This window comes from Trematomus bernacchii, unplaced genomic scaffold (genome assembly GCF_902827165.1).
Source record: "Trematomus bernacchii unplaced genomic scaffold, fTreBer1.1, whole genome shotgun sequence".
NCBI classification, from domain to species: domain Eukaryota; kingdom Metazoa; phylum Chordata; class Actinopteri; order Perciformes; family Nototheniidae; genus Trematomus; species Trematomus bernacchii.
Window position 1 is genome coordinate 1523281 of NW_022987733.1, and position 20627 is coordinate 1543907.

General features: G+C 42.3%; 1 protein-coding gene across 1 annotated transcript in view; it reads left to right on the plus strand.

Annotated features, from left to right (window-relative positions):
- bmper (BMP binding endothelial regulator) overlaps window positions 1-20627 on the plus strand; it is a 43061-nt gene that overhangs the window by 21085 nt on the left and 1349 nt on the right. Inside the window, exons 3-15 of the mRNA XM_034145803.1 lie at window positions 2894-2993; window positions 5237-5319; window positions 6487-6577; window positions 7151-7233; window positions 8033-8132; window positions 8304-8413; window positions 8806-8940; window positions 10718-10822; window positions 15737-15782; window positions 17631-17794; window positions 18574-18775; window positions 19346-19688; window positions 20119-20249. Coding sequence (XP_034001694.1) covers window positions 2894-2993; window positions 5237-5319; window positions 6487-6577; window positions 7151-7233; window positions 8033-8132; window positions 8304-8413; window positions 8806-8940; window positions 10718-10822; window positions 15737-15782; window positions 17631-17794; window positions 18574-18775; window positions 19346-19688; window positions 20119-20249 — 1693 coding nt within the window. The remainder of the gene's footprint in view (window positions 1-2893; window positions 2994-5236; window positions 5320-6486; window positions 6578-7150; window positions 7234-8032; window positions 8133-8303; window positions 8414-8805; window positions 8941-10717; window positions 10823-15736; window positions 15783-17630; window positions 17795-18573; window positions 18776-19345; window positions 19689-20118; window positions 20250-20627) is intronic.

Genomic DNA, 20627 nt, shown 5'->3' on the forward strand with positions numbered 1-20627 from the left:
CATTTCTGTAGTTGACCTTAACATTCACTAAACGAGTTAGTAATGATTGAATTCAACTGATTGAATTTAAAATGCTACGCTTATAAGATCTGATTTTAAGACTTTTTTTGTCTCACACTGAAACCTTGTTCAGGGATGTTCCTCCTGAACGTGCTTTGTGAATTTCACCATAAACTCAGAAGACAGTTTTTTTATTATTATTAGGAAATCGGCTAATTTAATTTTGGCGCGGTAGTTTGAAATAGATTAAAAAAAAACTGTGAATCCAGTCGATTTTACGAAACATATTCAAACTCCTCTCAGAACAGTAGCATCTAAACACTTGACCACTTTCCCTTTCTCTGACACACACTTACGAGCATACCAACGCGTTATCCCACAGTGTGTGTGTGTGTGTGTATATATATATATATGTGTGTGTTTTGGGGGTGGTCACCCTCGGCGACAGACAGCCGTCCAGTGGTCCGGCCTCGGTGCCGCGGTGGTATGTCGAGTGTTTATAAGGCGTGGTGACCCGGCGCAACCTTTGACCCCAAGACAAGAGGGGTGAGAGTGTGTGTGTGTGTGGGGGGGTCACATGTACCTCACACCACCCTGTGCTAATGGTTAACAGAGGGAGAGAGAGAGAAGGACATGACCTTGGTCTGTGGTTAACACAAGCTTAACAGATTTTAACGTTTGGTTATACGATATAAAATACGCCTGTAAATACCCCACTGGTGAATCTAAAAAACAACGGTTGCTAAAAAGTGTCTAAATGAGACGACTAAATGTCATCACGCCCAACATTAGCCGCCTTTAGCTTAGCGGTGGTGACGTGAAGTCATGTGACCGTGCTGTAGTTCCTTTATAGCCCAACATTAGCCACCTTTAGCTTAGCGGTGGTGACGTGGAGTCATGTGACCGTGCTGTAGTTCCTTTATAGCCCAACATTAGCCTCCTTTAGCTTAGCGGTGGTGACGTGAAGTCATGTGACCGTGCTGTAGTTCCTTTATAGCCCAACATTAGCCACCTTTAGCTTAGCGGCATCCAGGATGTTGTGCTGTTTTTTCTGAGGATCCACCTTCAGTTTACTTTTTTGCTGACACTAGAGAAACTTCCACCTATCCTTAGAAATACAACAATCAGTTATGTCGTATAATTTATTAAAAACTAAACCCTGAAATCGACAAAGCTCTTAATCAAAAGCATAATCATTCAGAAACATGATAGCATTAGGCACAAAGAAATGCACACAGTACAATATATGTTGCTTTTTATTGTAGTCAATTTAAACTAACGTATGAAGATTAAATAAAAAGATTTATATTTTGACTGACAGTAGAGCTTTTATAGCTCCAATTGCTGAAGGATGACATTAATATGATACGTCTTGGTTAAAGCTCTACTTCCCAACATTTTCCAGCTTCTTGCACCGCTGCTCATTTGACCAGACGCTCACCTCTGTGGTCTAAATTCCCCTTTTTATTTTTAAAGTGAGCGAGAGGCTGCTGTGGTCAGACGGCGGTTGGTTAAGCCCATAAATGTAGGACAAATGACATCTGAAAATTGCCAATTATAATACCCAGAAATCGGCATATAGCCTGAAACAACTTCACCCAATGTATCGTCACATTCTACTTTTGCAGAATATTGACTCGAGCGTATTTTCTCATAAAATGTCCCATATGTTTCTGGGAGAATGTGAGTGTGCAAAAGCAGATTGAGTCCCTTTTCCTCTTTTATCTAACTGCTTATTTAACGTTCTCCTCTCTTCCCTCTCCTCCCTTCATGACTTCATGTCCTCAGTGTGGTTGGGGTTTAAGTTGGAGCTGCCGCTGCTATATTAAACCACCCCGATTTATTTTTCGCCGTCCCTTTGATCCGTCCTCGTTAGAGCCAGTCTGCACTTTATAAACCCTCACAGTGTGTAAAATGAAAAACACACACACACACACACACTGGATAAAGTCAGCAATAAAAGCCGGGTGTGAAAGTGGAGTGGATTAAACCGGCGCGGTCCCACGCTGCAGGCGAGCGTCTGAAGGTGACGGGGGGGGGGGTTGTGGAGTTGGTGTGAAAATTCACAGCTAAACTGCGAACATTGGGTCGTTTATACTTTAGAGACACACACTGCAGACTTCTGACATGTTGAGTTTTCATCACGGAGCACAGGCTGGTTTATCTGCTGGCATGAACACATTACAAGTCCTAGTTTGGTGATGCAACGCTGCTTTCGTGGCGACACATATTGGATGTATGACCATGACACTTTGCACACATATGAATGTCCCCCTGAGGATGCTTTCTGATAACTTTGGTGATTGACTTGTTATGAAGTGTCTCATTTAAGTTCAACAATGTGTCCAATACTCAGAAAGAAGACACTCTTTTTGTTGTTGTTGACATGTCAGATCTGATCAAACATCCCATGCAGTCCTGTTAAGCAGATGTGATGAATTGTTGAGGGTTACATTTGTTTCTTAGGATGCATTTAAATGATTATTTAGTTATTTATATAGATTTTTAAACATCTTTTCGGAGATAAAAAGTAAAAAAAGGGCAATTTCCTTGGGTTGTTGTAACTTCACTAACTTAAACATTGTTTTTATCTTACTTACTAAATATATAATAACATATACGATTTTCAGATTTCTTTATTGGATAACCAGTATGTATAGAACTGGATTACATCTCTTTAACATTAAGGCTTCACTTCCACCTCAATCAGAACTCAAACTGAACGACAACAGAGAAGAGACTGTGTTTTTAACAATGGGAAACCATGTGCTGAAAATAACTCACTAACCAATCCTCTCTCCTCTCTCCTCCCTCCTCTCTCCTCTCTCCTCTCTCCTCTCTCCTCTCTCCTCTCTCCTCTCCTCTTCCTCCCCCCCTCTCTCCCTCTCTCCAGGAGGGTAAGGCGGACTGTAAGCAGGAGAAATGTCCTCTGGTTTCTGAGGATTGTGCTCTGGTGGTGAAACAGACCGGCGCCTGCTGTGAGCGATGTAAAGGTGAGACAGAGTAAACAAAACAACAAATACATCAACATCCACAGGTAAAGGTTAAACGAGTGCTTTTAAAACGTGCTTATCAGGTGTTATCAATCAAAAATAAAAATTGAAGAAAATAATTAATAATAGATGAATAAATAATAATAATACAAATTAAACTCTGACATAAATTATTACAAGTATGGCTTTCTTATTGAAACATCCCCTTCTAAATTACCGCCAAAAACTGAAAAGAAAATATTTTTACTTCATCTAATTTTGAATATTTTGTATAATAATAATCATGATAATTAAACTATAAGAAAATATATATATATATTTGTAATAAAACATCATCTCTAAACCAAAAACCCCAAATTAAAATGGAAGTGAGGGGCTATGAATTGTAATTGTAACGCAATGTTTTTTTAAATAAAATAATATTTCTAGTGTTTGATGTTTTCCCACTGATGTTCCACAAGTTGAGAAGTAGGTCTTCCGTCATTTCCATGTTACTTCAAATGCTAACAGATGCTAAACATGCTAACAGATGCTAAACGTGCTAACAGATGCTAAACGTGCTAACAGATGCTAAACGTGCTAAAAACGTTAGGTGGCCACTAAAAAGTTTTGACTTTGGAGGATGTTCCTGCAGTTTCTGGTCTATTGGAGCTATCAAAGCTAGTGCCTTCCATATACATATAACAACACACACACACACACACACACACGCACACACACACACACACACGCACGCGCACACACACACACACACACACACACACACACACACACACACACACACACACACACACACACACACACACACACGCACCTAGCTCTGAGCAGGGTGCGGCTCTTTTGTTTGTGGTTCAGTTTTACGACGCAGCACTTCATTAGGAGACTACACTCGGACACGGAAAGCCCCTCATCGTCATGACAACCTGTGTTAGTTTTCTGTTTTGTGGTCGACTTGTGGTCGCCGTGACCGAGTTTAGGACCCCCGACTCCAACATGTCACATCTCTGCTTTCTCACTTAATCATGAAATCATAGAGAGCGACTGGGTCAGTTCATTGGGGACACATTGGGTTTTATAGCGTTTTAATTAACCCGTTTATATTGTTATAGTTTATAGGAAGATAAAGTTATATTGGATTCATAAAAGATCATAAAAAACTGCATTATATGTAGAACATTTCTTTAAAGGATCATGAGAAAATGTACAATCACTTGAATTAAAGTGAATTCTGGTCATCTCATAAAACTCCAAGAAAGGTTTTAAAAGTAATAAATAAACAAATAAGTAATTTATTTAAAAATGATGTCAAACTGAAGCAAATGTCTGATCACACCTTCCCTTTGACATCATTTATTTGAACAATTGTCGATTACAAATTCCCCAAAATGTTTATACACACACTAATACTCTATTTGTTTAATTAAAAAGTCCTTAATCTTCATGTTATCGTGCAAACTCCTCTCAGTACTGAGTCCCTCTGATTGGATAACCCTCTAAAGACAGTCTGGAAGCTATTCTCTACTCTCTCCTCTCCCCTCTTCCTCTCCTCTTCTTTCCTTTCCTCTCCTCTCCTCTCCTCTCCTCTCCTCTCCTCTCCTCTCTCCTCTCTCCTCTCACCTCTCCTGTTGTCATATTAATCTGCATTAGTGAGCACTCACTGTATGAAGAGGGTTGAGTCTCTGCGGGACCTCCTGCCATCTAATCTCATCTTTGTATGTTGCTACTGTATTACACGGTTTGGTTTCCTCAGATCGATGTTAGTGATCAGGTTTCATCATTGATCTGAGCCCACTGACTGTACATGTCATGAAATGAATAGCTTCTCATTCAGCGCTGAGCGTCTGAATCTGTCCGGGCGTGTAACGTGAGAACGAGAGGGTGGGAACAAACGGACAGAATCAAGCCAGTTTCATTAAGTTATACAACCTGTAATGTTTTTTTTGCATCCTTTAACTCTTCAATTTTGAGTTTAAATTGCACAAAATGTGTGATAATCAGCAATATTACACTTAGATGTCTCATAAGAAAGTAATGTTTGCAACTTCAGAGGTGAATTTAAACCATTAATCACATTTTTACTTTCTTGCAACCATGCTTTTAAATAAGTGGAACTAATAGGGGTGTGGACTTCAGGGGATGATTTCTTTACTTTTACACGGCTGCATAGATTTAGACTCAATTTCTGTGTCTTGAATTGTATAAAATTAATAGTTTATGACGGTCTCTCTCTCTGCTTCTCTCAGGTTGCTTGTTGGACGGACGAACTTACAACAGCTCAGTTTCCTGGACCACCTCCACCAAACCCTGCATCAACAGACGCTGCCAGGTGAGTGTGTGTGTGTGTGTGTGTGTGTGTGTGTGTGTGTGTGTGTGTGTGTGTGTGTGTGTGTGTGTGTGTGTGTGTGTGTGTGTGTGTGTGTGTGTGTGTGTGTGTGGCCTAGCATTACTATACTTGTGGGGACCTAAATCTGTTTACACAGTCACGTGTGGGGACTCGCCTCCCTTATGGGGACAAAATGGAGGCCATCATGAGGGGAATCATTAATTTTAGGGTGAAGACTTGGTTAGGGTTAGGGTTAGGCAGGGTTAGGGTTAGGGTTAGGCATGTGTTGGTTATGGTTAAGGTTAGGATAAGTCTCCAGGAAATGCATGTAAGTCAATGTAATGTCCCCTGAAGAGATGTATACATGGTGTGTGTGTGTGTGTGTGTGTGTGTGTGTGTGTGTGTGTGTGTGTGTGTGTGTGTGTGTGTGTGTGTGTGTGTATGTGTGTGTGTGTGTGTGTGTGTGTGGGAGCAGGTAGACAGTGTTATTTATCTGAAACAATACAAACGTGCTGTTATTACAGAAAGGTAGAGATACAGGAGTAAAATGACAAAAGTCTTAACGAAGGAAGGAAGGGAGAGAGAGAGGAAGTAATCAAGGAAGGAAGGAGGAACAAAAGGCAAAGGGAATGAAAATAGGTGGGGTAGTAAGAGAAGAAAAATGAAATGAAACTAGGAGGAAGGAAAGAGGCAGCAAAGTAGGAGACAACAAAAGAGGGTGCAATAGATTTTAAACAAAAACTAGGAAGCAAGGAAGGAAGGAAGGAAGGAAGGAAGGAAGGAAGGAAGGAAGGAAGGAAGGAAGGCGAAACACAAGGGAAACACAAAAGGGAAAGGAAAGAGGAGAGTACGTAACAGACAAACAAGAAGATGGAAGGAAAGAACGAAGGAAGCAAAGAAGGACACATGAAAAAAATGGTTAAAAGGAAACGAGAAGGTAGCCAAGTAAGAGAGCAACACCAGAAGGAAAACTGAGGTATGGAAGAAAGCAAATATTCAAGAAGGAAAACCAAATAGCTACAATGAAATGGGAAAGGGAAAGGTCGAACTAGTGATGTATTATAAGACAGAAAGGAACAGTGAAGCAAGGAGGGAACAAGTGGATGAAGCAAGGAAGTTATCCAGCGTCAAAATAAAAGCTAAGATGTCGTTCCCTGCTGGTTGTGACAGGAAGGTGTGATCACTGAGGCGGACGTGCAGTGTGTCGTTCACTGCAGGAACCCCAAAATCCACCCAAAGAAGTGCTGCCCCACCTGCCCCAGTGAGTCCTGAGACCCCCACTCATTATCACAACACACCTTTGAAAGCTTCTGTGTTTTTAAAGGAAATGAAATAGAGATTGTAATGTTTGTAATGACTGGTTGGAAGAAGGTCTTTTTAATGAATAAACTCCAGGTTAATACATTTTTACTTTACTTTCTTACGTCAAGTAAACAAAACACCTGACTTGTGTTTAAATATTTGGTCAAATTCATCTTAAATCCACCCAGTTTTGAGCCTTGAGTGCTTCTTTTTGTGTAATCTAGGGATTTGTATTACTTTGATACACTCATCTGAATTCATGTAAAACAAGACGTTAATAAAACTCATTATTTACAGACATTGACATTTTTTGCATTCCCTGCCTCCAACATTTGGATTATTCAGTCTTTACAAAAATATTTCTTTACTTGCAGAATTTGGGGAATAAAATACCTCAAACTCAAATCAAATAAAGTCAAATTATTCTAAAAAATACTCTGGATAAGAGTGTAAGGTACAGTGAGGATACAGAGGTGTGTGTTGGTGAATTTAATAAAAAGTGTGTGATGTGTGTGTGTACCTTCTCCTGCAGGTTGTATCTTTGAGGCTCGTCTGTACAAAGAGAAGCAGGAGTTCAGTCCTGAGGGCAAACCCTGCATCAAATGCTCCTGCACTGTGAGTACACACACACACACACACACACACACACACACACACACACACACACACACACACACACACACACACACACACACACACACACACACACACACACACACACACACACACACACACACACCCTATGTATGAGTTTTTCTGAGCCGCGCCTTTTTCTCTAAATAAATTAGTTTGGCGTCTCCTGGGAGTCGTACACTTTTGGTTAGAACAACATCCGCTTCCTAATTATTTTCCTCCTCCTCTTGCTCCCTCCCCCCTCCCTCCTCCTCCTCTTCCTCCCTCCCCCCTTCCTCCCCGTTAGACAAACACACCCCACAGGTACGCCCATAAACACATTACAACATTAATGTGCTTGTTGCACCTAGTTGTAGCGAACTATAGGCTTGTTAACACATAAACACACACACACACACACACACACACACACACACACACACACACACACACACACACACACACACACACACACACACACACACACACACACACACACACAAACACACACACACACCAAATATCTCTCAGAGGGGCGTGGGGAGGGGCTCCTTATTTTCATCTAAAGTAACAGACAGAGAATCAGCACTTTGGAAACAGGGCTGAAACAGAGGGGATTATGGGATGCTGCAATGATCTGTTTGGTGTTTCAGCCAATCAGAGACAGGCTCTGTATATATCTGAGACCTGTGATATATTGATGAAAAACAGTATAATAGGGGACCTTTAAGAGATGTTTAATTATCACCTGAATGCAAATATAATCCTTATTTAAATGTGTTTTGATATGTTTGTCCTCCAGGGAGGGCGGACTCTCTGCATGAGGGAGGTGTGTCCCGTCCTCTCATGCCCCGCCCACCTCAGCCACACCCCCCCCGGACAGTGCTGCTCCAGATGTCTCGGTAAAGACCTTCATATACTTCTCTCACCTAACAACAAATGCTATGTTGGCCCATTCATTGATTTCCACATATTGCTTTGTAGCAGTCCAATCATTTGACTCTCTCCTCCTCCTCCTCCTCCTCCTCCTCCTCCTCCTCCTCCTCCTCCTCCTCCTCCTCCTCCTCCGTCAGGTCAGAGGAAGGTGTTTGATCTGTACTCAGGAAGCTGTCTGTTCCACAGTGAAGTGTTTGAGAACGGCACGTCCTTCTCACAAGACAACTGCACCACCTGCACCTGCAAGGTAACGTCTGCGTCTCCACCACCATCATCGTCATCATCACACCATCATCGTCATCATCACACCATCAGAGACCCTGTGTTCTTCTTGTTCTTGTTCTTTATTAGGATCCCCATTAGCACTAGCATGAGCATTGGCTATTCTTCCTGGGGTCCTCACACGCTGTCAAACATACATACAACCAAACTAAAACAAAACAGCCCATCATTTCATGCAATTTACAATGCTATATGAAGTGAAAACTAAAATGGTCATCTAATGTTAGCCATCATGAGGCCAAAAGAAAAAGAAAAAATATACAAATAATTATTCTATCTGTTGTATCTAAAGTCTTCCTTCTCCTGTAGGTCTTAATGAGTCCTCCATCTGAGTTGTGTTTGTTTTCTTCTTCCCAGGATTCAACGGTGGTGTGCAACAAGCAGTGCTCTCGTCCTGGGAGTTGCCAAGGCGACCATTGCTGTGACGAGTGTCTGTCCTACGTGAAGGTGGAGGAGGTGAAGTACTGCAGAGTCAGAAACAAGATCTACAGGGTGAGGAACTTAGAAAGCATGGACAGATGGATGGATGATGGATGGATGGATGATGGATGGATGGATGATGGATGGATGGATGATGGATGGATGGATGATGGACAGATGGATGGATGGATGAATGGATGGATGGATGGATGATGGACAGATGGATGGATGGATGATGGACAGATGGATGGATGGATGAATGGATGGATGGATGGATGGATGATGGATGGATGGATGAATGGATGGATGGATGGATGGATGGATGAATGGATGGATGGATGGATGAATGGATGGATGAATGGATGGATGGATGATGGACAGATGGATGGATGGATGATGGACAGATGGATGGATGGATGAATGGATGGATGGATGGATGATGGACAGATGGATGGATGGATGATGGACAGATGGATGGATGGATGATGGATGGATGGATGAATGGATGGATGAATGGATGGATGGATGATGGACAGATGGATGGATGGATGATGGACAGATGGATGGATGGATGAATGGATGGATGGATGGATGATGGACAGATGGATGGATGGATGAATGGATGAATGGATGGATGGATGGATGATGGACAGATGGATGGATGGATGATGGACAGATGGATGGATGGATGAATGGATGGATGATGGACAGATGGATGGATGGATGATGGATGGATGGATGAATGGATGGATGGATGGATGGATGATGGACAGATGGATGGATGATGGATGGATGATGGACAGATGGATGGATGATGGATGGATGATGGATGGATGATGGATGGATGATGGATGGATGGATGATGGATGGATGATGGATGGATGAATTGATGGATGGATGATGGACAGATGGATGGATGATGGATGGATGATGGATGGATGATGGATGGATGATGGATGGATGATGGATGGATGATGGATGGATGGATGATGGATGGATGATGGATGGATGAATTGATGGATGGATGAATGGATGGATGATGGATGGATGATGGATGGATGATGGATGGATGATGGATGGATGGATGATGGATGGATGATGGATGGATGATGGATGGATGGATGATGGATGGATGATGGATGGATGAATGGATGGATGATAGATGGATGATGGATGGATGATGGATGGATGATGGATGGATGAATGGATCAATAGACTGAAGAATTGGATGATGGATGGATTGATGGAAAGACATAGAGATGGATGAATGGATGGACAAGTGTTGGACAGAACTGCAACTTCTTAGGTGATTATTCAACCAATTGGTCATTTGGTTCTTCGTCAACCAAGATTTATTTCCTTAATTTTTCAATTTTGAATCCTTTTTTCATACTAAGTTTTATGACTTATTTCCACGAAACCTTTCTGAGCACATCTCTCTCAAACACACGATTTGGGGTGGTGCTTTAGCAAGATTCTTTGTGGGAAAACTTAAATCATCCAAACAAAACATTTATTGAATGGGTGATTTGTAGATGAATGAATGATGGGTAAATGTTGAATGTATTGATGGAGAGATGGAGTAGCTCCATGAATGGAGGATTGACTAAATTGATGAATCAGTGATAGATGGATGGTTATACCGATGAATGGACAGAAACATGTGTGAAAAATGGACGTATATTAAGAAAAAGGTAATGGTAAATGGACAGATGAATGCATGAGGATGGATGGGCACTGGACTCTAAAATGGTTGGATGAATTCAAGATGAACGGATGAATTCAAGATGGTTGGCTGAATTAAAGATGGTGGGATGTATTCTGATGTTGCTGTGTTTCTGTCCTGCAGGAAGGAGACATGTGGTCCTCCGTTAACTGCACTCTGTGTGCCTGCGTCAAAGGAAACATCGAGTGTCGGCCCAAACAGTGTGTGCCAATCAGTAGCTGCCCCTCGGTGAGTGACAGGCCCATCGGCCAATCACAGGCCAACGTCCTGATTTCTGTGTTTTTACGTCCCCCTGCCTGTCTCTGTCACTCCACTTGATCTGCTTTCCTCTCTCTGTCTCACTCTTTACAGCCCGTGACTAACTCCATCATTTTCACTTCACATGCGTAACGACTCAAAAAGCCTGATTTACTGGAGGATTTACTTTGCTTCACTAGTTTTGTTTTCCCTTTCTGTGAGCAATTCAGGAGAGTTTGAAACTTGTTTTCAGGAGATATGACAGGTTTATCTGATACATTAATGTCAGATTTCTGACAGGAGTCAGATCCTCTTTCATGTAGGGGATCATGTCTCTTATTGAACCTGTCCTCTTCACGACTTCTCTATGACAAGGAGGTTTTTCCTATATACTATAATAGTGTCTTTTTAGAAAATAGGTGATCTTCAGAGATGGCAAAAGTACACACATCCTTTACTCAAGTAGAAGTACAGATACTCATGTTTAAAAATACTCTGGTAAAAGTAGAAGTACAGACTAAACTTCTTAACTCAAGTCAAAGTAAAGAGGGCTTTGAAATGTACTTCAGTAAAAAGTACCCATAACTAGCAGCTGTTTTAAAGAGTACCTGACCTCCCTTTATATTAATAGAACAATAATGTCATTGTTAGCTAATGAATGTTTCCATGCTGAACAACGGCAACATGACAACGTTTTCATTGGTCCCTCTTCTTTAGAGAAGACCAGGAAATGATGGATACACGGATCGTGTTCAAATCAATAGGCACGCAATGACTCTAAATAATAATGATCACGCCACCAAACACACATTCAAACTAAAGGAACCAGCCGGTTTGGGAAATGTAAGAAGTAGAAAGTACAGGTATTTGTGTTCAACATGTAAGAAGTAGAAAGTACAGGTATTTGGGTTTAAAATGTAAGAAGTAGAAAGTACAGGTATTTGTGTTCAACATGTAAGAAGTAGAAAGTACAGGTATTTGGGTTCAACATGTAAGAAGTCAAAGTAAAAAGTCGTCAGAAAAATAAGTAGTGGAGTAAAGTACTGATACCAGAAGAATGTACTTAGGTACAGTAACAAAGTATTTGTACTCCACTTCTTCCCACCTCTGATGATTTTTAAGAAGCTGAAATGTGGCGTTCGCTGTCAAATAACTTCTTAGAGGCCGAAGGTTTTTCTTTCACTTGCGTAGAGACTGAAAACAGCGACTCTTGTCTGATTTACTGGCAGATTTACTGACTCAAATTTGACCGTTTGCTGTTTCCAGCATCTCTTAGGATCAATTAGATACTTGTTATTAGCCGATATGACAGGTCTATCTGATAAATATATGGCAGATTAATGACAGAAATTAGATCCACTTTCATGCAGGTAATCTTGCTAAAAGACACACAGTCGGTATTGAACCTGTTCTTCCTCTGAAAAAGAACGATGCTTATTTAGGAAATGAGTGATCTTACGAGCAGCTGAAGTGTGGCGTTCGCTGTCTCTGGGAACTTCTTGCATGAGGATGGTTTGTGCTGCGTCACTTAAAAACAAGCCTCAAAACAACGAAGCTAGCCTGATTTACTAGCAGATAACACTCTCAAATGTGAACGTCTCGTGTTTTCAGAGTTATATTTTTCCTTTCCTTTGCAATTTGATACTTGTTATTAGCAGATATGTCAGATCTGTCTCATACATTTATGGCAGATTTATGATATAAGTGATATCCTCTTTCCTGCAGGGGATTGGTGTCTTGCCAAAAGACACACTTCCCACCCAGGACTTTTCTATAAGAGTTATATTTCTCCTCTACAATATAAAACAGTGCTCTTCTAGCACATTAGTGATCTAATGAGTATCTGACGAGTTGCGTTAGCTGTCAGATGATCTGGAAACTTCTGCCGTTCGCTTCACATACAGAAAACGCCTCAAAACAGCGACAACAGCCAGATTTACTGGCGGATTTACTCACTTAAAATCAACAGTTTCATATTTTCAGCGTTATATTTCCCATTCCTGAGCAACTTGGATTACTTTGATACGTGTTATAAGGAGATATGTCAGATCTGTCTCGTACATTTATGACAGATTTATGATTTATGATTAGATCCACTTTCCTGCAGGGGATGAGGGTCTTGCCAAAAGACACACAGTCGGTTTTGAACCTGTCACTTTCCAGGACTTCCATAACAGTGAGCTTTATACAAACTTCTGGAGGGAGGAAGGTTTGTGCTGCGTTCACTTACCCTCTGTAACGCCTGAACATCCCGACTAGCTTGATTTACTGGTGGATTTACTCGCCTTAAAATCAACAGTTTCATATCTTGAGAGTTGAGTGAACTTCCCATTCCTGAGCAACTTGGAATAATTCGATACTTGTTATTAGGAGATATGTCAGATCTGTCTCTTACATTTATGTTAGATCCACTTTCCTGCAGGGGACACATGCTTGCCGAAGACACACAGTCGGTATTGAACCTTCCAGGACTTCTCTATAACAGCGAGGTCTTTCCTTTATACAGTATTTAGTCTATCCTATATCATAGAAACTGGGCCCTTTTAGCGACAACAGCCTGATTTACTAGCATATTTACTGACTTAAAACGCCTGAATTTCCCCATGGGGATAAATAAAGTTCCCTCTTATCTTATCTTATCTTAAAATCAACAGTTTCTTATTTTCAGAGTTATATTTTCCCTTCCCTGTTCAATTTAGATCAATTGGACACTTGTTATTAGGAGATACGTCAGAGCTATCACTATTTGGCAGATTGAAGGTGTTAATTAGATCCCCTTTTCTTCAGGGGATCTGTGTCTTGCCACACTTCCCAGGACTTCTCCATAACACTGAGCTCTTTCCTTTACACATAAGCAGTCTATGGGTGTATCCTCTGTGCCCTTTCAGCACATTAGTGAACCTAAGAGCAGCTGAGGCGTGGCGTTCGCTGTCAAACGCTCTGGGAAACTTCTGGCAGGAGGAAGGTTTTCGCTGCGCTCACCTGTCGCTGAGGTCGCTCGGGGGTCGTCTGTCGGCCGCTGGGTGATGGAGAGGATTCCTCACATTCCTCCGCCCGCTGACGGTCACTCAGTCAAAGTCCAAGTTCACACGCTTCCTGCGGTTTCAACAAGCCCTCACCTGTTGTTGTGGTCAGACAGGCGGCTGCAGGGAGGTGGTCTGCGTTTGACTACAAGGGAAACACAAAAGCTCACTACAAGCTGGTGATTTATTACACAAGAATACATTCAAACAGTGTGTCGTTAACGTGGGAAGCACTTTCAGATAAGTATATATGATATGTTTGATCTATGTGGTTTAAATGACGGGTTAGGGATTTGGTGGCAGTTAGTAGAGGTGGGAGAAGTACTCAGAGAAAACTGTTTTAGTCATTAGACTATATTTCACTTCTCCTAAGCGATCCTGTTGTCATTGTTACTTTAACATCAGTAGGTCAGGTACTCCTGATGTTGTAAATGGAAGTATAGTAAGTCATGGCTTTCGTTGATTATATTAATGAATATACAAAAAAGAATGTGCACCATGTGATGTCTGCAATTCATTTTGGCGAGGACACAGTTTATAAACTCACACACCTGTCCAAAGTTATCATGGCTGTGTATTATCTCTCTCACAGAGGTCACCACAGTCCACACACACACACACACTCCCATGCTGTCAGCCTGCGGTCAGCGGCAGGTCGGCAGAGTGTGTGTGTGTGTGCGTGTGTGTGTGTGTCTGCGTCCCTTTGGAGACAGCGTGTCTCCGAACAGCCTTTTGTCCGTGTGACGTTAGAGTGACAGCAAAGAAGAGGTTCCCTATATTTAGGCCCCTGAAAACCAATCTCTGTCAGTGTGTGTGTGTGTGTGTGTGTGTGTGTGTGTGTGTGTGTGTGTCCTCAGTTTGTCAAAAGGCAGCGCTCTTCAAAGAGAGAGATTGGCCTTTGTGCAGAGGTTAGGACTCTGGAGTTTGTATTGAGTGTACAGAGAACGTATGTAGGTGATGACAGATGTGTGTGTGTGTGTGTGTGTGTGTGTGTGTGTGTGTGTGTGTGTGTGTGTGTGTGTGTGTGTGAAAGAGAAAGACAGGGGAAAAAAAGAGTGTGTGTTTGCGAATGAAGGGCTTCCCTGAGGCAACAAAAACTAAGTGTGTGAAAGAGTCCTCTGATCTGCACTTCTGATGGAAGTTGAAACATACTGTACACACACGCACGCACGCACGCACGCACGCACACACACACACACACACACACACACACACACACACACACACACACACACACACACACACACTTAGCGCACACACGCAGAGGTTCCTGTTACACAGACACAGCTCAGCGGTTGAAGTGGGAGTATCGGTGTCTCTGTGGTCGACTGTGAACTCGGCAGATCGGGAACTTTTCTTCCGTTTCATTCTTTCATTTCACTTCTGAGCCGTCTGTTTGACTGACGGCTGGAAAACAAACGCTGCACCTTGTGTTACAGCGGCCAACAAAATGATGTGGAAAAATGTGTCAGTTTAACCGTTTGTTGCCAGGATATCTACAGAAATATTTTTATTTGATCAACTGTCACTTTTAATGGTTGTTGTGTTTATTTGCGCCTGGGAAATTGTGTTTTATTTCACGTCACATGCTTTTTACGTCACTAAATGTAACCAGACAGATGAAAAGACGGTGTTCGAATGGTCCATTATGAAAGTAATTGGTGCCGACTGGGCTTGATAAACCAGTTGGCCGATTCATTTCTTCAGATATATCTTCCATATTTTGTTAATAAATGTCAGCTTCTTCAGATCTTTTCCATCTGGTGTGTCTGTGATGTTTCTCGCCATCATTCTGCATGCTGTTAAGTATTTCCTCCGCTCTTCTCTGACAGAGTTGTGTCCCTGTGAGAGTCTCTAACCCTGTCTGTCTCCTCTCCTGCAGAATAAGATCCTGAACAGGACCGGCTGCTGTCCCGTCTGCACTGAAAGTGAGTAAGTTTCCTCTTCTGCAGATTTATCACACGGAACCAAAGTCCAGTGCTTGGATCTTGATGCAGCTGGGAAATGAAGTATTGATTGTTTATTGTGAGGGATATTTAGTAGAGTAAAATCTATGAAACGTCCTTTTTATAGAAAAAGAAAATACATCTTTGCTATTCAAAGTTGAGCTGAGCGTTTCCCGTGACTGTCAGTTAGCCCTCGGCTCATTTCACTCTGCTTTTTGTCTGCGACCTGCAGCGTGAGTCAACAGAAATGGCTGTAAATGTACCGTTTCAGGAGAACAAAGACTCCATAAACCTCAGACGACCAAATACCACTTCTGAGAAAGTTACATTGGTTCCTCATATTTCACCGTTTATCATAAATTATCTTTTTGCTGCGGGCTCCCAGACATCAGTGTATATCATTGTTGGATGTCTCCTGCTATAATGGAAGGAACAATCATTTAGTTTTGTGTCCTAGTGCTTGTATTTTAAAGAGTCCTCTCCTGCTGATGTTCAGGTGTATATCAGTAGTGTCTCTACTTTAAAGAGTCCTCTCCTGCTGATGTTCAGGTGTATATCAGTAGTGTCTCTACTTTAAAGAGTCCTCTCCTGCTGATGTTCAGGTGTATATCAGTATGTAGTGTCTCTACTTTAAAGAGTCCTCTCCTGCTGATGTTCAGGTGTATATCAGTATGTAGTGTCTCTACTTTAAAGAGTCCTCTCCTGCTGATGTTCAGGTGTATATCAGTATGTAGAGTCTCTACTTTAAAGAGTCCTCTCCTGCTGATGTTCAGGTGTATATCAGTATGTAGTGTCTCTACTTTAAAGAGTCCTCTCCTGCTGATGTTCAGGTGTATATCAGTATGTAGTGTCTCTACTTTAAAGAGTTCTCTCCTGCTGATGTTCAAGTGTATATCAGTATGTAGTGTCTCTACTTTAAAGAGTCCTCTCCTGCTGATGTTCAGGTGTATATCAGTATGTAGTGTCTCTACTTTAAAGAGTCCTCTCCTGCTGATGTTCAAGTGTATATCAGTATGTAGTGTCTCTACTTTAAAGAGTCCTCTCCTGCTGATGTTCAGGTGTATATCAGTATGTAGTGTCTCTACTTTAAAGAGTCCTCTCCTGCTGATGTTCAAGTGTATATCAGTATGTAGTGTCTCAACTGGAACATGTCTCCATGCTTTAATGTTCAAAAAGCTCTTTATTTTTCTCATACTGTCTGTGCTGCAGCACCTCTTTTCACCCTCTGTCTGAAACCAGAGCCCAGTCTGCTCTGATTGGTTAACTGGCCGCCTCTGTTGTGATTGGTCAACCGCTTAGAGCTGTCCCGCCCCCTTAGCCTACTGTATCATGTACAATCTAGTCAATTTGAAGTCAACTTCTTGATAATTGATACATAAACAACAGCTATCTATCTGCATGGCTAGATTCCTCTACAAGAAAATAAACTATGCTTTTAATTTGAAACAACAGATATTTCTGCTTAGCAATGTCCCGCCCCTTAACTTATAAAATACAATGTGTTGGAGCGCTAGCCAATAGAAGCGTGAGTGTTACATAATGATGTCACTATGTTCTGTAAGTAAACAAAGAAGTCCAATGGAGGCTTTCAGGCGGGACCGTGGGGAGAGAAACTCCCTCTGGAGGGAACACAGGGATGTTAGCCTTTGCAGACCATTTACATGCACTAAAACCTATATAACACACTACAGAGAAGGGTAACCCCCTAAAACCCCAATAAGGCCTTTTTTCAGTTCAAATGTTTTGTTTCCTGTCTTGCAATGTTCTCGTTCTTCTGGTCGTTCTTCCTCCATCTGAACTCCTCTCTGTCTCCGCCTCGTCCCCCTGCAGAGCCGGGTGTGTGCACGGTGTTTGGAGACCCTCACTACAACACCTTCGACGGCAGGACCTTTAACTTCCAGGGCACCTGTCAGTACGTCCTGACTCGAGACTGTGGCTCCGCCCCCTCTGGAGGAGCAGGGAACTCCGTCAGCGGCACGGACTCCAGCTTCATGGTGAGATGGAGAAACTGGTATTAATAAGAGAGTTTCCCAAAATGTTTGCTTATATTTTACGTACAAATGATGAGACATGCTCTAAATATAATACAACTCGATAGCGTCGTTATTTTGTTCGAAAATGTTATAGATATTATAATTATTTGATTCATTTATCTTGAAATTCTTTACACGATAAAATCTGATAACTTAAAGTGTCTTTCTTCATGTAAATCTCCAAACCAAAATATTAAAGGTGAGCTTAATTGTACGTGCAAATGATGAGACATTCTCTCAATGGATCCTATAGCAAAATCTCCAAACCAAAATATTTCCGGAGCTTGACGTGTGTTGGGAAAATACTGAATGTACTCTTCCAATGTGAGAGTAACATGATAACAAAGGTATCCCAACTGTAGCTGTGTGCATGACAGGATGTATGATTACCTAGAAGAGCATCAGGACTGTTTGAGGCATATGATAGCTATGTGATTAACATGATGATTCAGCCTCTATGGAGATAGACACATGACAAGCATGATCATTTCTGACGTGGAGCTAATCTGAACTAAACATTGAATACTGCTTTCTATTCCTCCATCTTGTGACTGTGTAACTCCCTCTCTTGGATATCAGCATGTGAAGGACACTGTTCAGGAACTAGTTGATGCTCTGTATGTGATGACTACTTCCATTCTGGAGAGGATCACAAACACATGGAAACCTGAGATTGAAGCTCAAGCCGGGGACCAGTGATATTTTTTTAACAACGTGTGTCTCCTCTCTCTGTTCCCTAGGTGTTGGTGAAGAACGACGCCCGGCGGACGCGCTCCTTCTCCTGGACTCAGTCGGTGGAGATCCGGCTGGGCGGGCTGGTCCTCGGGCTCCACCAGCACCTCACGGTCCGGAAGAACGGGACCCGCATCGCCCTGCCCTACCACGGCCCCGGGGTGCACATCGACCTGGACGGGTACCTGCTCAAACTCACCACCATCGCAGGTCAGCACACGGCACTCTGTTTAGGAGACCATGAGACATACGACATACGACTACAGCATGAACTTTGAGTTTTTAATGCATAATTTGTGGCTTTGGTAAAGAAAATAATCTGATGGGTAATTTCATAGATTTCATAGATTTTCTTTGCCCAGAATAATCCCAACTAAAGGATCACTCACTAGTTTCTTCAACCATTTTTGAAAGCTATGTAAAAAGCATAAAAATGGACATTGAATTAGGATTATCTTCAGACCAAAAAGTCCAAAGCAAAAACATAACGTCGACAAAGTTGAAACACAACATGCACTTACCTCTGTTTGGTTTATTGGCAAGAGAAGCATAAAACCTATTTGCATATTATTATAATAATCAGTATTAGATTTGACATTCTGTTTTATCTTAGGCATTTTTTTTACTTCCATATGTCTTAAGTATATTCTATGTTGCACTGTTGGAAGAGCGTTCACTGTAGGCACAAATGACAGATCTTCAATCTTAAGTTTTATTCCCCTCCTCCTCCTCCTCCTCCTCCTCCTCCTCCTCCTCCTCCTCCTCCTCCTCCCTCTGAAGGTCTGGAGATCACGTGGGACGGTGACAGTTTCGTTGAAGTGGTCGCGGCCCCCCACCTGAGAGGACGTCTCTGTGGCCTCTGTGGAAACTACAACGGCCACAAGCGTGACGACACCATGGGGGGCGACGGGCAGTTCAAGTTCGACGTGGACGAGTTTGCCGAGTCGTGGCGAATGGAGGGGAACGAGGTTTGCACCCAGCAGCCCCCCCCCCGCCGGCCGGCCTCCTTCCTGTGTCCCGGCAGCGTCAAGGTCAAATTCCGTGCTCATCGAGAGTGCCAGAAGATAAAGCTGTGGGAGTTCCAGAAGTGCCACCGTGTGATCGACTTCGCCCCTTTCTACAGGTCAGAGCACAGAAGCATTAGGTTTCATTTAAAGTGTCCGTATTTGTTATGCTTTTACTAGCTGTCGGCTGTGCGTGGTGATGAAGAGCTGGTTCGATGGGGCCCCCAGTGAATGTTTGCCTAGGGCCCCCACAGACTCTAGAATCGGCACTGGATATAACAATGAAAATCTGAGGTCACAGGCTCCTCCAACAGTGCAACACAATAAAACAGATAATAGTGTAATAAGTAAATAAAATAAAAATAAAATAGAAATAGTGCAGAATAGTCTATATACAAGCAAACAGATGAATGTTAGGGATGTTCTTTCTTATGGCCTGTGGGATGAAACTGTCCCTGAGTCTGGTGGTTTAAAGTACTTCTTATCTTATCTTATAACAACCCACCCTCGTCCGATAACGTGTTTATTTGATCGTGCTGCTCTCTGTAGGTCGTGTGTGACGGACATGTGTGAGTGTCCGGTCCATAAGAACTGTTACTGTGAGTCCTTCATGGCGTACAGCCGGGCCTGCGAGAGGGAGGGAGCGCCCGTCGTCTGGAGGGCCGACACCTCCTGCATGGGTGAGTCACAGCTGTTATACAAAATCCACTTCTTCATGTCTCTTCTACATCAACATGAAAGTTTCAGGAACAAAGATTCTCTCTCTTTTTGTCCTGATCCATTTCTATAAAAACCTCTCTGAAAATGAGCTGATCAGATTTTGGCCACTTTATGATGTCATAACGATGTTTTGTCTTGTGTAACCATTAGCCAATCACCAACCAAGGTAACCCCCCCCCCACCTTATCACCTGAATCTCCTCCTAGAGCACCATTGAGTTCTTTGTAACCAAATCTCTCTCAGAGGGGCGTGGGGAGGGGCTCCTTATTTTCATCTAAAGTAACAGACAGAGAATCAGCACTTTGGAAACAGGGCTGAAACAGAGGGGATTATGGGTA